At 38.0% G+C, this 15626-nt stretch overlaps 2 protein-coding genes across 2 annotated transcripts; both read left to right on the top strand.

Annotated features, from left to right (window-relative positions):
- The first annotated feature begins 1121 nt into the window (after positions 1-1121).
- On the top strand, positions 1122-11059 carry LOC132052434 (aminoaldehyde dehydrogenase 1). Its single transcript, XM_059443967.1, has 15 exons — positions 1122-1382; positions 1738-1871; positions 2651-2731; positions 2816-2964; positions 3274-3366; positions 3451-3574; positions 3648-3713; positions 3846-3915; positions 4027-4103; positions 4249-4362; positions 4626-4703; positions 4791-4942; positions 5265-5325; positions 5436-5542; positions 10764-11059. Exons 1-15 carry the CDS (start codon positions 1265-1267, stop codon positions 10849-10851), a joined length of 1512 nt encoding a protein of 503 aa, XP_059299950.1. The 5' UTR covers positions 1122-1264; the 3' UTR covers positions 10852-11059.
- An 878-nt stretch (positions 11060-11937) lies between these two features.
- LOC132052433 (protein EDS1L-like) lies at positions 11938-15360 on the top strand. Its single transcript, XM_059443966.1, has 3 exons — positions 11938-12456; positions 13376-14218; positions 14315-15360. Exons 1-3 carry the CDS (start codon positions 12133-12135, stop codon positions 15014-15016), a joined length of 1869 nt encoding a protein of 622 aa, XP_059299949.1. The 5' UTR covers positions 11938-12132; the 3' UTR covers positions 15017-15360.
- Positions 15361-15626: the final 266 nt, after the last annotated feature.

Genomic DNA, 15626 nt, shown 5'->3' with positions numbered 1-15626 from the left:
GCTTCAGTTCATAATTCATAATACTTTATGTAATAAAAAAACAAACACACATAATAAAGATCATCACTACATGGTGGAGATAAAATATTAAACGCACAAATCTCCAAATCAGCAATCTCGACCTAAATGCTTGACCAGGGTGTGCGTCAAGCTTAGGCGATTGTACGTTTACGATGTAGCTAACTGAAAGAGTCGTTGAGAAGTTTAAGAAATGTCAATCTGGTCCCTATCAATATTGTTATTGCATTTATGCCCTCGTCGTGAAAACTTAGGGCCTGTTTGGAAATCCACCTGGTAATTGGAATTAGTATAATTACTAGGTTGGTACACTACTGTGTAATTACAATGACCTGTTTGTTTGTTATAACGTAATTATAGTGTAATTACAAGCGTGTTGTTTGGTTGCACAAGTGTAATTACACAGTTAGTTTAATTTAAAAATAAAATTTAATTATAAAAAATTTAAAATTAATATTTAAAAAATATTTGCCTTTATAAATGATATTAAATTAGTTATTTAATTAATAATCATATATTTGTAACTAATATTATAAAAAATAATTGATATATATGTTTCGAATTATTAAAAGAAGACTTTTTTTGTGACTCGTTTTTTCCAATATTAAGAAGTGTCGTTCAAAAATTAGAATAATAACACAGTTATGCTAAATGAATAAAATAAAAAAATACGAGCAATTACATGGAATAACAAAAAAGAAGATTGGGAATGAGAAGAAAAAGAAAAATACATTTAAAAATAAAATAAAAAGAAATGAAAATAATATAAATAAAAAATAAAAAAATAAAATAAATAAAAAGGAAACAAAGGAAAAAGTAATCTTGTAATTATAAGGTGTAATTACACCGGATTCTCAACTCCCTTGAGAATTAAAAAGTGTAATTATATCCAACTTCTACCTAATTATGTAATTAATTAATCAAATATCAAACTGTGTAATTACATCAAATTTTAATTATCTTGGTGGCTTTCCAAACAGGCCCTTATGGATTGATGCTATTGAGTTAGTCACATTCATTAGCCATCCACGTGCTACTTATAGGTTGTACGCATAATTACGACTTTGGTGAATCCATTTTTTTCCCATTCCGTGACATTTTTGTTAGTACTTATAACTTGTACGCAAACACCTTTAATAAATATTAACTCGAGTCGTTGTAGTGTTCTAGTTAACTGCTCTCTGCTCCATTTTTGCAGTTAAATAGATCAGCTTTCTGTACTTAAAACAGTCTTAAACTGTGAGTTATGGCAATGTCTAACGTAGGTATCCCTAGTCGACAGCTGTACATTGACGGTGAATGGAGAGAACCCGTCAAGAAGAACCGTATACCCATAATCAATCCGTCTACTGAAGAAATTATTGGTACATGATTAGCATGCTTAGTTATTTCTCTGATTGTGTTGAAAATTGCTTTCAGTTACTGCAGTAATTATTTACTAGCAAAATAAGTTGCTTAGGTTTAGGATGAATCTACTTTTTTGAATTTTATATTTCTGTAACTTGAGTGTACTTCTTGATACTTCTTTTCAGTTGGATGTCCTTTTACTTGTGAGTTTGATTTTTTTTTTTTTTTTGGGGCGAAGTACGTGGAAATACTTTCCTTGTTGAGTGATATTATGTTGAATTGTGTGACTAACGTCGGCTAAAAGTTTAAGCTGTTTAAAAGAATATATTTATTAACTTATTTATTTGTAACTCAGTGAAATTGGATTTTCAGGGGATATTCCAGCTGCTACCTCAGAAGATGTAGATATAGCTGTGGAAGCTGCTCGGAAAGCGCTAGCTAGGGATGACTGGGGTTCTACAACAGGGGCACAGCGCGCAAAATATCTCCGTGCTATTGCTGCTAAGGTGTCTCTACTGCTTTGGCATGTTATATGTTCATGATTCTTTTTGGGAATAATTAGAAACCTGATGCAGATATTTACTTAAATGATCTTTATTTCAAATGCTGATTTCGTAATTATGTGTAAATTCGGAATAGTGTTGGGACTCAAGTTACAGGATCTAGCTGTGTTAGTTTGTTCAAATTTTTGTACTTAGCCATGAACTTACAGCGAGATCGCTTTCCTTGTGTCCTTGAGCTCAGGTGAAGTGAAACTTCTAGGCGTAAAAGCTAGGTAATTGCCTCTAAATACTGCTGAGTGTGACTGATAATTAAATCTTCAACAACCTACAACGTCAAATTCTACCTCTCCAGTGAAGGATAGCTTTGAGAATGCTAGTTTTAAAGATAAGATATTGAGTATCGGAGTGAAACAGTCCAACTGGAGAAATGAGTGTAGACGATATAATTCGAGATTTGGGCATAGTAGTAGCTTTAGTGTATATGTAATGTTTACATTAGTGATTCCTCCGAGGCGTGAGTACCTTTTGAGATTGTCCTATGCCAAAATATTTATCCACTTTAGATGCCTATTAAATCGTGCAGCTGTAGATGTCGCGGAGGATAAACAACTTGTTTTCATTTTGGGGTATCTAGCTTACTGCTTTGAGAAAGCAGAAAATCTCCACTCAAGTAGATTATGTTCTTATATTACATTTGAACTGGTGTTGGCAAGATATTGAAATGATCATTCATGACTAATTGACTACTCTGCATTTGCTAACCGTTTTAGATTTTTTTGTAGGTACTGGAGAGGAAATCTGAACTTGCAACACTTGAATCGCTTGATAGTGGAAAAACATCGTTCGAGTCTGCTGCAGATATGGTATTTTCTTGCATAATGAGATAAACATATTCTGCTTTTACTCAAAGTACACAATTTACTTTAATGTGCTGTCTTATATTTCAGGATGATGTCGCAGCATGTTTTGAGTACTATGCAGACCTCGCTGAAGCTCTGGATTCGAAAAGGAAGACTCCAGTTAATCTTCACCTGGATTCATTTAAGACTTATGTTCTTAGAGAACCTCTTGGTGTGGTGGGATTGATAACTCCATGGTAAGTGGCATTTTTCAGTTATTATAGTTTTGTTAGTATTACAAACCTTACAAAAGGGTAATCCTAATTGACTTGGTCTAAAGTCATACTTTTGGTATACTTTTTGTAAATGGGCGATTTTTTGCCTTTTTCATAAAATTTAATACTTTATGGAAAAAAAAAGAGGTGAAAACCTTGTGCTAAAAGTGCATGCTTCGATGACTATTTCAAGTTAATCAGGCCTTATCCTCTTGGAATTCTTTTGAAACAGAGTGAATTTTCACTGGATTTTTATAAATGACTAGTGATCCTTTTGTTTTCATAATGAAGGAATTATCCGTTGTTGATGGCCACATGGAAAGTTGCCCCTGCTCTGGCTGCTGGTTGTGCAGCAATACTTAAGCCATCTGAACTAGCATCTATGTGAGTCCTTATCATATCATCTTCATTATTATCTTTGATACACATCGTTTTCTTTAATTACACGACTCTAATATTCAAATGCAGTACCTGTTTGGAGTTGGGTGAGATCTGTAGAGAGGTCGGTCTTCCTCCTGGTGCCCTTAACATTCTAACAGGATGGGGGCCCGTAGCTGGTGCTCCTTTGTCATCTCATCCTCACGTGGACAAGGTTTGCCTGTTTCTTTTTCGAGTAACACTTTTTGTATATTTATCGAATCTCACATTTTATTCTTTGGTGACAGATTTCATTTACGGGAAGTGTCCCTACAGGGACTAAGATCATGACTGCTGCTGCTCAACTTGTTAAAGTATGTTCTGGCGTAAATAAGTAATCGTTTAGTTTACAACAGCAACATACCCAGTATAATCGTTTAGTTTATTACTGACAAAAGACTAGCTGGCAGGTGGATTATAGCTAAGCCCTTATGTTTCATTTGCAGCCAGTTACTCTTGAGCTTGGTGGGAAAAGTCCAATAGTCGTGTTTGATGACATTGATAACCTTGATATAGGTTCGCGCTTTTTAAATTGTACACTTAACTGGTTAAGAAGTTAACTTCACCCTCTGTCTAAGAAAATAAATTTGGTACTTTTGTTCCTGTGTTCCTCATTGTTTAATGCAGCTGTTGAGTGGGCTCTTTTTGGTTGCTTTTCGAATGCTGGTCAAGTTTGCAGTGCAACATCACGTCTTATAATACAGGTAACTAGCATTAATTCTGAATGAGGTCCGCGTCTTATAAACTGTAGCATTTCTCGGTCTTTTTGATGTATTCTTTTGTGGTACTTTCCTTTCTGCTATCTACAACATTAGAGCTTTTGTTGAAACCAAATTCTCAATACTGCAGGAGAGCATTGCTTCTGAATTTTTGGACAGACTGCTTCTGTGGACAAAAAACATAAAAATCTCAGATCCTTTGGAAGAAGACTGCAAGCTTGGTCCCATTGTTAGTTCGGGACAGGTAAGAAAATTTATGCTTTTGGGTTAACAGAAGATGTGGTTCTAACTATAAAGTGCTTCTGGTTAATAGAAGATGTGGTTCTAACCATAAAGTGTTTCTCAGAAACAATATGAATTGTCTTGCCTTGAATTGAAACTTATATTATCTTATTAAAGTGAATAACTTATCAGAAGACAATATTGTTGGTTTGTTTCTTTCTAATGTATTACTTTCTGGCAGATCTTGTAGACAATTTCTATGTACTAATTTTCGTTAACTTACAGTATGAGAAGGTATTGAAGTTCATTTCAAATGCCAAAAATGAAGGTGCAACCATTCTTTATGGTGGCGAACGGCCTGAGGTAAAAATCCTTCCAAGCAAAGTCCTGCAGGTGCTTTATTTGTCAATCTTTTGTGATACAACTTAAGTCATAACAATTTAATTGCAGCACTTGAAGAAAGGATATTATGTTCAGCCAACAATTATTACCGATGTTAATACTTCCATGGAAATCTGGAAAGAGGAAGTATTCGGACCTGTTCTTTGTGTCAAAACATTCAAAACTGAAGAGGAAGCCATTGAACTAGCCAATGACACAAAGTGAGTTGGCTATTCAGAAATTTACTAATAATGTGTATTTTTCTTTTATTTTTTCCCTATTTAGTTAGTCAGAATTAAGTTTTGGTCATGTTAATATGTTACTTTAGGTCCAATATTTTCTAGGATTCTTTTAGTCTTCTCAATGGATTATATGTTGGTAGAAAACAGAAAGAACTTCTAGTGCTTTTCTTTTTGATTTTATTGAATTGAGATGAGCTTAACTGAAACAATATCACGAGGATTCATATAGTCTATCCAACTTGCTTGGGATTTAGGCATAATTTAGCTGTTTGTTGTTGATTTTTTCTTCCTTTTTTCATAGGTATGGTTTGGCTTCTGCGATTATGTCAAAAGATGTTGAAAGGTGTGAGCGGTTTACAAAGGTGAGAGTAATATTTCTCATTTGCTACAGACAATTCTTTTATCAATATCAAAAGGCATGGCATTTCTGCAAGAGCTAGCAGAGTGACCTCATGTTAATTGGATTTTGCAGGCTTTTCAGACAGGAATCATTTGGATTAACTGTTCACAGCCAACACTTCATCAGCTTCCATGGGGTGGTAAAAAGCGTAGTGGTTTTGGACGTGATCTAGGCGAATGGTAAGCACTCACTAGCCTGCTATGAAAAACATATATAATGACTAACATATCACATATATGTTAGGATTTAAATCCCAAATCCGACCTTTGTAAGCGGGTTCCCGGGGGGAAAGATTGGAGGGTCGCGGTGGACCACTTAAATACCAACCTCCTTAGACAACCTACTTACGCCGTGATGTAAGCGAAGAATAAATAGCACACGCGTATTTATAGTGGTTCACCCTCAATGTGAGAGCTACGTCCACGTTCTTCGCGTGATCTTATTAAAGAAGAAATATTACAAGTGTTTACAACACTCAACCTCACAACCCCAATCCCAATTACACTCAAGAATTTTTACTAAAAATTCTCTCAAAGACTTCTCTTACTTAAGCCTTTCACTAAGAGTATTTCTCTTAGATTTTTCTCTCTATGGGATGTGTTGTTTTTATTCTATTTTTGGTGTGTCTTGAATGAAGAAGAAGTGCCTCTATTTATAGTTGAGATTTCAAGTAAAAAAATATATTTTCTACTTTCACTTTCGGCCAACATCATTATGATGTCTCCACTTTCACTTTCGGCCGACATCGTTATGATGTCTCAACTTTCACTTTCGGCCACTTTTCTTCTTTCCCACATGAGTGGACCTCAACCCAACAATTCTCCCACTTGAAGACTAATTTTAATTTGTCTTCACACTTTTGATCGACGCGAGCGTTCTTCTTTCCTAGTATCATACTTCCTGCAGGCCAACTGAAGCTGAACATAGCTTCAGTTTGTCTATCGTCACTGCCTTTGTCGCACATGTCTGCTGGATTCTGACTCCCTGCGATCTTCTCAAGCATTAACCCTCCATCTTCCAAAGCTGATCTAATGAAGTGGTACCGGAGTTGTATGTGTTTCGTTCGAGCATGGTAGACCGGGTTCTTTGCCAAATGAATGGCACTTTGGCTATCACAATATAGCACACTTCCCTCGTGGTCCCGATCCATTCCGATTCGAGAAAAGATTGTAGCTACATCATTTCCTTTGGCCTCCGTTGACAATGAACGTACTCACCTCACACAACTAGAGAGAGCTACTATCTTTTGCAACTTGGAGACCCAAGAGATCGCGGCCTCCGAAGGTGTAAACATACCGGATGTGCTCTTTCTCGCTATCAATATCACCACCGTTGTCGCATCAACATACCCTTGCAATCCCGTTTTTGATTTTTGAAAATAAGAGTCGAACCGAGCCGCCTTTCGTATATCCGAATATCCACTTCACAGCCCTCCCAAGTTGTTGCTTTCCGGATTGCTCATAAATCGCCCGACAACTCCCATCGCATGTGCAATGTCCGGCCTTGTACATATCATTGCATACATAAGACTACCGATGCGAGCGCATAAGGTATCTTGTCCATCCGCTTCTTCTCATCCTCGGTTGTCGGCGATCGATCCTTTCGACAACCGAAAGTGTCCCGACGAGGGGAGTATCGGCGGCTCGGGCATCATGCATGTTGAACCTTTTGATAACTTTCCTCACATATTCTTCTTGTGAGAGTTTGATGCCCTCCTTGCTTCCATTGGGTTCTTCCTTTATCCGATAAACCCATTTGTTTTGTAATGCCCTCTTATCCTTTGGCAACTCGGCTAACTCCCGTGTATGATTTGCCGATAGTGAATCCATCTCATCTTTCATTGGCCCCACTGGGTCGATTCATCGACTTGCATTGCTTCTTCATAACATTCCCGCTCCCCTCATCGGTGAGTAGAATGTAGTTGAGTGACGGAGAGTACCGTGAATCGCTTCCCGATCCCGGATGATCTACGAGCTTCGTGATTGGCGTCGCTATTTGTTTGAGAATCGGCACTTTCATCAGCACCTTCTCGGATTGTTTGTTCCACTTCCTCGGCTGTACCTGGCTGCGGCTCAGGTGTCGGGAAGTCTCTCAAATCGACTATTTCCGATTCCTTGTCCTGACATTCCCGAAATTTTTTGCAACTTCTTTGTACGACCTCTTCGTGAAGACAACATTCTCGTTCGGATGATCTTCCGATTTTGTTCATCCCAAAATCGGTAACCAAGCTCGGTGTCACCATAGCCAATAAAGTAACACTTCTTTGATTTTGGATCAAGCTTGCTTCTAGCCGTATCATCATTACGAACATATGATGCAGTAGACCGAACACTTTAAATGAAAGATTTACCTTTCGCCACTCCGGACTTCTTTCCGGGAATTCTAAATCCAAGGAACCGACGGTCCTCGGTTAATTAAGAAGGCCGCGGTACGGACCGTATCCGCCTGTAATGTCTTGGGCGGTCCGCAGTGTATTCTCGTACTCCGAGCACGCTCGTTCAACGTTCGGTTCATTCTTTCGGCTATTCCATTTTTGTTGCGGCGTTCCAGAATAGTCTTCATCATCTTGATTCCATTATCGGCACAATACCGTTTGAAATCACCATCGGTGTATTCTCGTCATTGTCGGACCTCAAACACTTCAACTCGAGGTTTGTTTCATTCTCGACCATGGCTTTCCATCTTTTGAATACACTAAACACATCGGATTTATTTTTCATAAAATAAACCCATACCTTCCGGTTGAATCATCAACGAAGGTCACGTAGTAGTGTGATCCTCCAAGCAGTAGGGATGAAGTGGTAGGTCCCCACACGTCCGTGTGCACTAATTCCGGCTTTTCGACCTTCAACTCCCCGCCGCATTCGAGAAGCTTACTCGCTTTTGTTTTCCGAGAACGCAGCTCTCCTCACACGTATGAAGGTCCACCGTCTTGCCCTCCGAATTAAGCCGTTTGTCACCAACGAGCTACCATCCCCCTTCTCGGCCGACATGTCCCACCTCGACAATGCCACAAATCTGTCTTCTTTCGTGTTGTCAACCACAACAACGATGATCACGACTGCCTAGTCGTATACAGAGTGCCAATCTTCTTTCCCTACCAACTACCATAAAGACCTTTCGCCACCTTCCAAGACCCATTACCAAAATCGAGATCATATCTTCATCATCAAGCCGACCTACCGAGATCGAGTCTCGCATCACTTTGGAACATGTCTAACTTTTGTAATCTTCCACGAGATCCATTTGACATCTTCAAATTAATGTCTCCCTGCAAGGCTACCGACAACGTCTAGCGGCTCTAAATCGGCTAAATAAACTTTGCGAGATTAAAACCACGTAGTTTGTCATTATATCATGATGTGGGGTGGTATGAAAGGACGACTCCGAGTCGGCATGAGAACCTGTCAGTCTAATCGCGGTTGATAACCAATAGCAACAACGTATCAATGTCTTCCGTAGCGTTGATTCCAGCCCCCTTCTTGTCCTCCTTCGCGCCTGGCGCCTGCGATTCTTGAAGTGACCTGGTTTTCCACGGTTCAACACTCATGTGTTCGTCCCTCTCCGGGATTGACCCCCGGCCATTCTCGACTTCGATCTCGCCACATTTCGGTTGTAGTTTTTGTCAAAATTTACGCTCGCATTTCAACATTAAAGCGAACCCGTCGATGCCTCTCGAGAACCGTCCTCGCGCACCTCCTCAAGCAAGGATACGATCGAACATCGTTGAACTTTAGTTTGTCCTTTGTAGGCAGAATTACTAACTTGTCGCTCTCATTGGCTCACTATTGGTAGGGATGCCAACAAAATTAGAACTTGTACTTCATCATCGAAATCAATTTTTACCGATGACAATTGATTTACAATGGTATTGAATTCATTTACGTAATACAACGTACGAGCATTTTCCATCATCTTTAGATGAAATAGTTTCTTCATTGAGAAATACCTTATTATTTGCCGAAGGTTTCTCATACATATCGGACAATACCTTCATCATATCCGCGGTGGTCTTCCCTTTGCCACGTTGTGAGCAACGTTCTTCGACGAGCGCCACCTTCCGAATGACTCTAGAACTTTGTCTCGTCGGCGAGATCCCAATCTGCTTGCTTCATCTCCTCCGGTTTCGGACTCGAGAGGTTCGAAGTTTTCTGCCCATACAAATAATCTTCAATTTGCATTCTCGAATGCAAAATCTGTACCATCGAATTTACCGATGCGTGCGTCGTACCATCTTCGCCTCCCATCGTTTCTAAAATCCAACACAACTTTGTTGCTCGATACCGATTGTTAGGATTTAAATCCCAAATCCGACCTTTGTAAGCCGGAGTTCCCGGAAAGATTGGAGGGCGGTGGGACTTAAATACCAACCTCTTGACGGGGAACCTACTTACGAAGTGATGTAAGCGAAGAATAAATAGCACACACGGATTTATAGTGGTTCACTCTCGATGTGAGAGCTACGTCCGCGTTACGTTCTTTGCAGATCTTATTAAAGAAGAAATATTACAAGTGTTTCCAACACTCAACCTCACAACCCCAATCGATTACACTCAAAATTTTTACTAAAAATTCTCTCAAAGACTTCTCTTACTTAAGCCTTTCACTAAGAGTATTTCTCTTAGATTTTTCTCTCTATGGGATGTGTTGTTTTTTTTCTATTTTTGGTGTGTCTTGAATGAAGAAGAAGTGCCTCTATTTATAGTTGAGATTTCAAGTAAAAAAATATATTTTCTACTTTCACTTTCGGCCAACATCATTATGATGATGTCTCCACTTTCACTTTCGGCCGACATCGTTATGATGTCTCAACTTTCACTTTCGGCCACTTTTCTTCTTTCCCACATGAGTGGACCTCAACCCAACAATATACATCCAATACCTGCTCTAGGCCCCGACTAATCCAAATTCACGTCACGTAAGGTCTATTATTATTTTTTATGTTTTCATCCGGAGTCCGATACTCGCACAGGACTCGACTAATCTAAATTCACACCATATGAGGCCCCTTGAAGGAAGAAGCGCTCCCTTCCTAAATATTTTCATTCTCAGGACTCAAAACTCAAGACATCTAATTGGTTGTATCTGTTTGTCAAACCATATCACCAAATGTTTACTTTTGTTTAAATAGCCTCAAATTTGACCATACTCGGGATGGAGAGGCGGCCAATGCAGGATTTCGAAGGAGGGTAGTGATTGGATATCAAACTAGTGAGCGTAGAGTACCACTGCACTCACTATTCTCTTGTGGCAAACTTAGTCTAAGTGTGTATTTTTGTTGAATTACCTCTCATCGCACTTATATTAATAAGTGATATGGCTAGTTAATTATGACATAATGTGTAATTTGGAAAAGTTATCCGCCTGATAAGTGATAATCACTTGTCTTCATTGATGCAGGGGTCTTGAAAAATACCTGAACATTAAGCAGGTGACAGAGTATACTTCTGATGATGCATGGGCTTTTTACAAGTCACCTTCAAATTAGAACCACTGGAAGTAAGTTGTCTGGAAGTAAGTTGTCTACGAAGCAGAGGTTGAGGCTTGAGATTATGTGCAACTCAACACTAGTCGACTTTTGTTTGTGTTGCTCGTCAGTCAGTATCAGTTGTAATAAACTCAATTAAATGGAGAAAACTCAAACAGATTTGTTCAACAAAATTACCTTTCTATTACATCTGTATCTTTCATAACTTTATCATCTTTTTCGGAGTAAGCTTCACAGAAGGCCATGTATTATGATTGTCGGAGTAAGTTTCACAGAAGGCCATGTATTATGATTGCGACAATATTATCGAACTTATTTTGTCAAAAAAAAAAAAAAAAAAAAGCCACTCAGCTTTCACTTTATTCCATAGTTGTACAGGATAAGTACATTGCAAGGAAGTTCCTTGATTAAAAGAATTTCCTTTTAACATCTTATCTTAAACAGTATCCTTCTGCGGAAGTAATTATTTCTCAAAAGGGTATTGTTTGTGTAGAATAAAGGATCAGTATTTAATTCCTTCAACAAACTATTCATCCCTTAGTCTACCAAATAAAAATAAAGTTAGCTTAGACATTCACCCCTCTTCACAAGTTTTTCCATAAGGAAGTTCCAAAACAAGTCTACTTTTTCTGACTTTCCAACTTTTGTTTCGTGAAAAGAAAAAACGTAAGAGGCTTCTCTTTATGAAAGTACTTATTTGACCTTAAATTGGGTCATTGAGCGTAAAGGACTGATCAGAATATGGATACCCACTTTCATAATCAAGATAAGAATATAATAGCACCAATATACTCCCTCCTTTTCACTCTTATATGTGTCTCAGTTTGATATGTGCATAAAAATATAAGAATATGTTCAATAAATTTAAATTTTGTGATCTTTATTTGTATAAACATAAGAAAAATATACCTTAAATTTTGAGATCTTAAACATGTCATTATCTTATATGAGAGTGTTATTAAAATAAAATCGGTATCAATATAGTATTTTCTTTTAAATGGACTAAAATAAAAAAGGAAAGTAAGATGCATTAAAATACTCATTTTGCAGAATAATTAGTACTAGGAAATTTCCTTGATTGCCACTGTCTCTCTTCCAATAGATAGTCAAGCAAAGCAAAGACACCAAAGTCAATGCCTCATTGCCAATCATCAAAAGCTTAAATACCCATTATTTTCCCTTAGCTTCATCCCATCCTCACCACAATCATCAATCTTTCTTCAAGATTCTTGAAAACTAAACAGTAAAAGTTGCAATCTTTGAGCAGCTGAGGTAGCAAAAATGGTGAGACTTGCAGAGGGTATAGAAGTCAAAGATGAGCTGATCAAGAAAGCTTGTAACTTAGCCACGGAAGCTCACAATTTGTCTTCTGGGAAGCCTTATATTTACAAGAAAAAAAGTGGGTCGATGGAGGCTGTTTTTGGTTTTGCTGGAACCTGGTCTCCTGATGGTTGGTACATTAGCACTTCTTTTGGAGAGACAAAGATTAACCGCACTCTGTATCCATCTTTGAGAAATGTTGGTACAGATGAGGTAGCTATGGTGAATAAAGCATTTTACAGCAGATTTGAAGACATATTGAACAAATCTTCACTTAAAAATGAGGTACTGTAGTTCAATAATTTTGTTCCTTTTCTTTTGGTGGTTTTGTTTTATTGGCTTCGCGTTAAATACTGTTAAAAAATGATAGTAGTAATTAATTACCAGTAGAGTATTGTGAATTGTGGTAAAAGATTCAATTTTTAATTTAGGTAGTGGGGTTGTGGAAGGAGGGACTATTGAACTGTTCTAAAAGAAGAAAGGAAGAACCTGAAGTTCATATGATATCAGTGGAAATGGACCAAAAACTAAGGACACATTCAAATGAGTATACTAGCACATAGAGGAGATTGAACATCATCTCCTTTCTTTTAGACATGTTTTTACAACTGAGTCTTACTCCTGTCCAAGAATCATATTCTAAGACGGTCTTTAAGCAAAGAATTCTCTTTTTAGTTCAAACTTTTTTTAATTACGTTCATCTTTATTGAGCTAGCCTTTATGTGAATATTGGTATTATTGCCTCTTTTATTGGAACCTACTTTGTCAATATCATCAATGAGAGCCTTAAACATTTATCTCAAAGTCAAGAGCATTAGAAGTTCCATGCCTGACAATATAATGCTGATCAACTTAATTCTTCTATAGTGGTTCTTAGTTATTAGTTTGTCATGTCAGCAAGTCAAAATAGAACACTGGTTCCAATAACAGATCCTTTCAGGCAGGGTTGGATCTAGAGTCTTAACTTTTGCTCAGACCCTATATATTAAAGAATCTACTAAATATCTATAAATATCTAACTGTACTCACTTTTTATTATAGTATCAACTTGAAATCATTGTAGGAACTTATCAATTACAAATCCTTGATCCGCCTCCGCTTTTAGGACAATACCTTTGTAGTCTAGGTTAATGGAGATTAATCTTCATAGCTTCATCTTTCGTCTGGCAAGTGAATGTTGATTCATGGGGTCTGTTGATTTTAGGTGGAGAAAGCAATGTCAGATGGAAAACAGATAGTGTTTGCAGGGCATTCGTCCGGTGGCCCCATAGCTATTTTGGCAGCCCTCTGGTGTCTGGAATATTGCCGCACAAGACCAAATGAAAACCTGGGCACAAGACCAAATGACAACCTAGGCACAAGACCAAATGACAACCTAGTTTATCCATACTGTATGACTTTTGGATCCCCTCTTGTTGGTGACAGAATATGGTCTCATGCCCTCAAGCGCGAAAATTGGGCTCGTTACTTCATGCATTTTGTCATGAAGTACGACGTTGTCCCCCGGATGATGCTTGCTCCCCTTTCATCAATTCCAGAATTGGTTCAAGCAATCTTTGCCTTCATCAATCCAAAATCCCAGTATTATCAGCATGAGGCTGTTGTAAGATCGAGTGAGGCATCGCATTTCTTCATGACTGTAATGAGAAGTGCATCTTCTGTTGCAAGCTATGTTGCATGTAATCTGCAGGGATGTACAAACTTGCTGTTAGAAACTGTTTCAAACATTGTTCAACTCAGCCCTTACAGACCTTTTGGAACTTACATCTTCTGCACTGGAAATGGGAAACTGGTGGTAATTGAGAATCCAGATGCTGTTCTGCAGTTACTATTCTATTCCTCTCAAATGAGTTCTGAAGCAGAAGCTGCAGCAGTCGTTGCCAGAAGCTTAAATGAACATCTGTTATACAGAAACGAAATGCAGGAGAGCTTAGAGATGCAAGATGTGGTTTATCTCAATAATCTCACTGATATTCCTTTGTCTTCAAATGTCATTCCAAGTGATGAAGTTGCAGCTATGAATTTAGCCCTGGATGACCTTGGCCTAGTAAGCGATAAATATGGTTAATTTATGTCCTGATATTTTAACAAAGTTCCAAATTTTCTCAAACTAAAGGGCGTTTTCATGTTTTCTAAATCTCAGAGTACAAGAGCAAGGTTGTGTCTTCGTGCAGCAGGAGAGTGGGAGAAGCAGAAAAAGAAGAACGAGGAAAAGATTGATCTTAATAAGAAGAGCATCAAGGAAGGATTAAGCAAGATACAGGAGTACCAGACCAAGTGTGATATCCATAAAGTTGGGTATTATGATGCATTCAAGCTTCAAGAAAACATTGATGACTTCAATGCTAATGTGAAAAGACTTGAGCTAGCTGGAATATGGGATGAGATCATTGAAATGTTGAAAAGGTATGAACTCCCAGATAGCTTCGAGGGAAGAAAGGAGTGGATACAACTAGGGACACAGTTTCGCAGGCAAGTTGAGCCCTTGGATATTGCAAACTATTACAGGCACCTGAAGAATGAAGATACTGGACCTTACATGATTAGGGCTAGGCCTAAGCGTTATCGGTTCACACAGAGATGGTTAGAGCATGCTGACAGAGTGCAAACAGATGCGCGTTCCGAGAGTTGTTTTTGGGCAGAAGTGGAGGAACTAAGAAACAAGCCATTCACAGAGGTGCAAAACAGGGTTTTGATTTTAGAAACAAACGCGTTGCGCTGGTTCCAGAGTGGCCTTTTGGGAAATGATGTTTTCTTCCCCGAGTCCACCTTTACCAAATGGTGGAAAACACTCCCTGATCAGCACAGACGGGCATCTTTGATATCGAGGCAAATAAATTCTTAGCTCCTTGCGCTCTAATATTTTGATAATGATGGTGTTCGGGCCAGCTTGCAGATTCCTCAAATATTCCACCACGTATACTCCAACGCCCTAATAAGAGCAGCCACGTGGTATCTGCCTAAGATAATTAAAAAAAAAAAAAAGGATAGACTGGGCCGACTGGCAGGTCCACATTACTTCAATGAGACAACCCAATGTATCTAGCTAAAATAATTGAAGATGTTTCAATTTTCCTAGGAATTGCATTTACCTGTATGGTAGACTAGTATATGGGAACGTGCGTTGCACGTTAATTCCAAAATATATAGTAGAAAATTATATTGCAACACGATAAATTTTAAACGGTACTCACAAACTTTAATCTTTCTTTGAGCAATAAAATAGAAATCAAAGCATACAGAAAGTAACAAGAAGTAATTTGAAAATCAAATTGTACTTTAGTTATGTAGTACCTTAATTTTAAGAGAAATATATGCTCGAGCATATGTAAATAACATGCATATAATAAAAATACTTATCTCATAAAAATTAACAATTATGTATGAACGTTAAAAATCAAATTGATATCTACTTTTAATCACATTGTGACAAACCCAACTTTTCAAGTCATGAG

Source organism: Lycium ferocissimum, chromosome 4 (genome assembly GCF_029784015.1).
Source record: "Lycium ferocissimum isolate CSIRO_LF1 chromosome 4, AGI_CSIRO_Lferr_CH_V1, whole genome shotgun sequence".
Lineage (NCBI taxonomy): Eukaryota > Viridiplantae > Streptophyta > Magnoliopsida > Solanales > Solanaceae > Lycium > Lycium ferocissimum.
The sequence above is the reverse complement of the archived record's forward strand: the minus strand, read 5'-3'. Positions and strand labels throughout refer to the sequence as shown.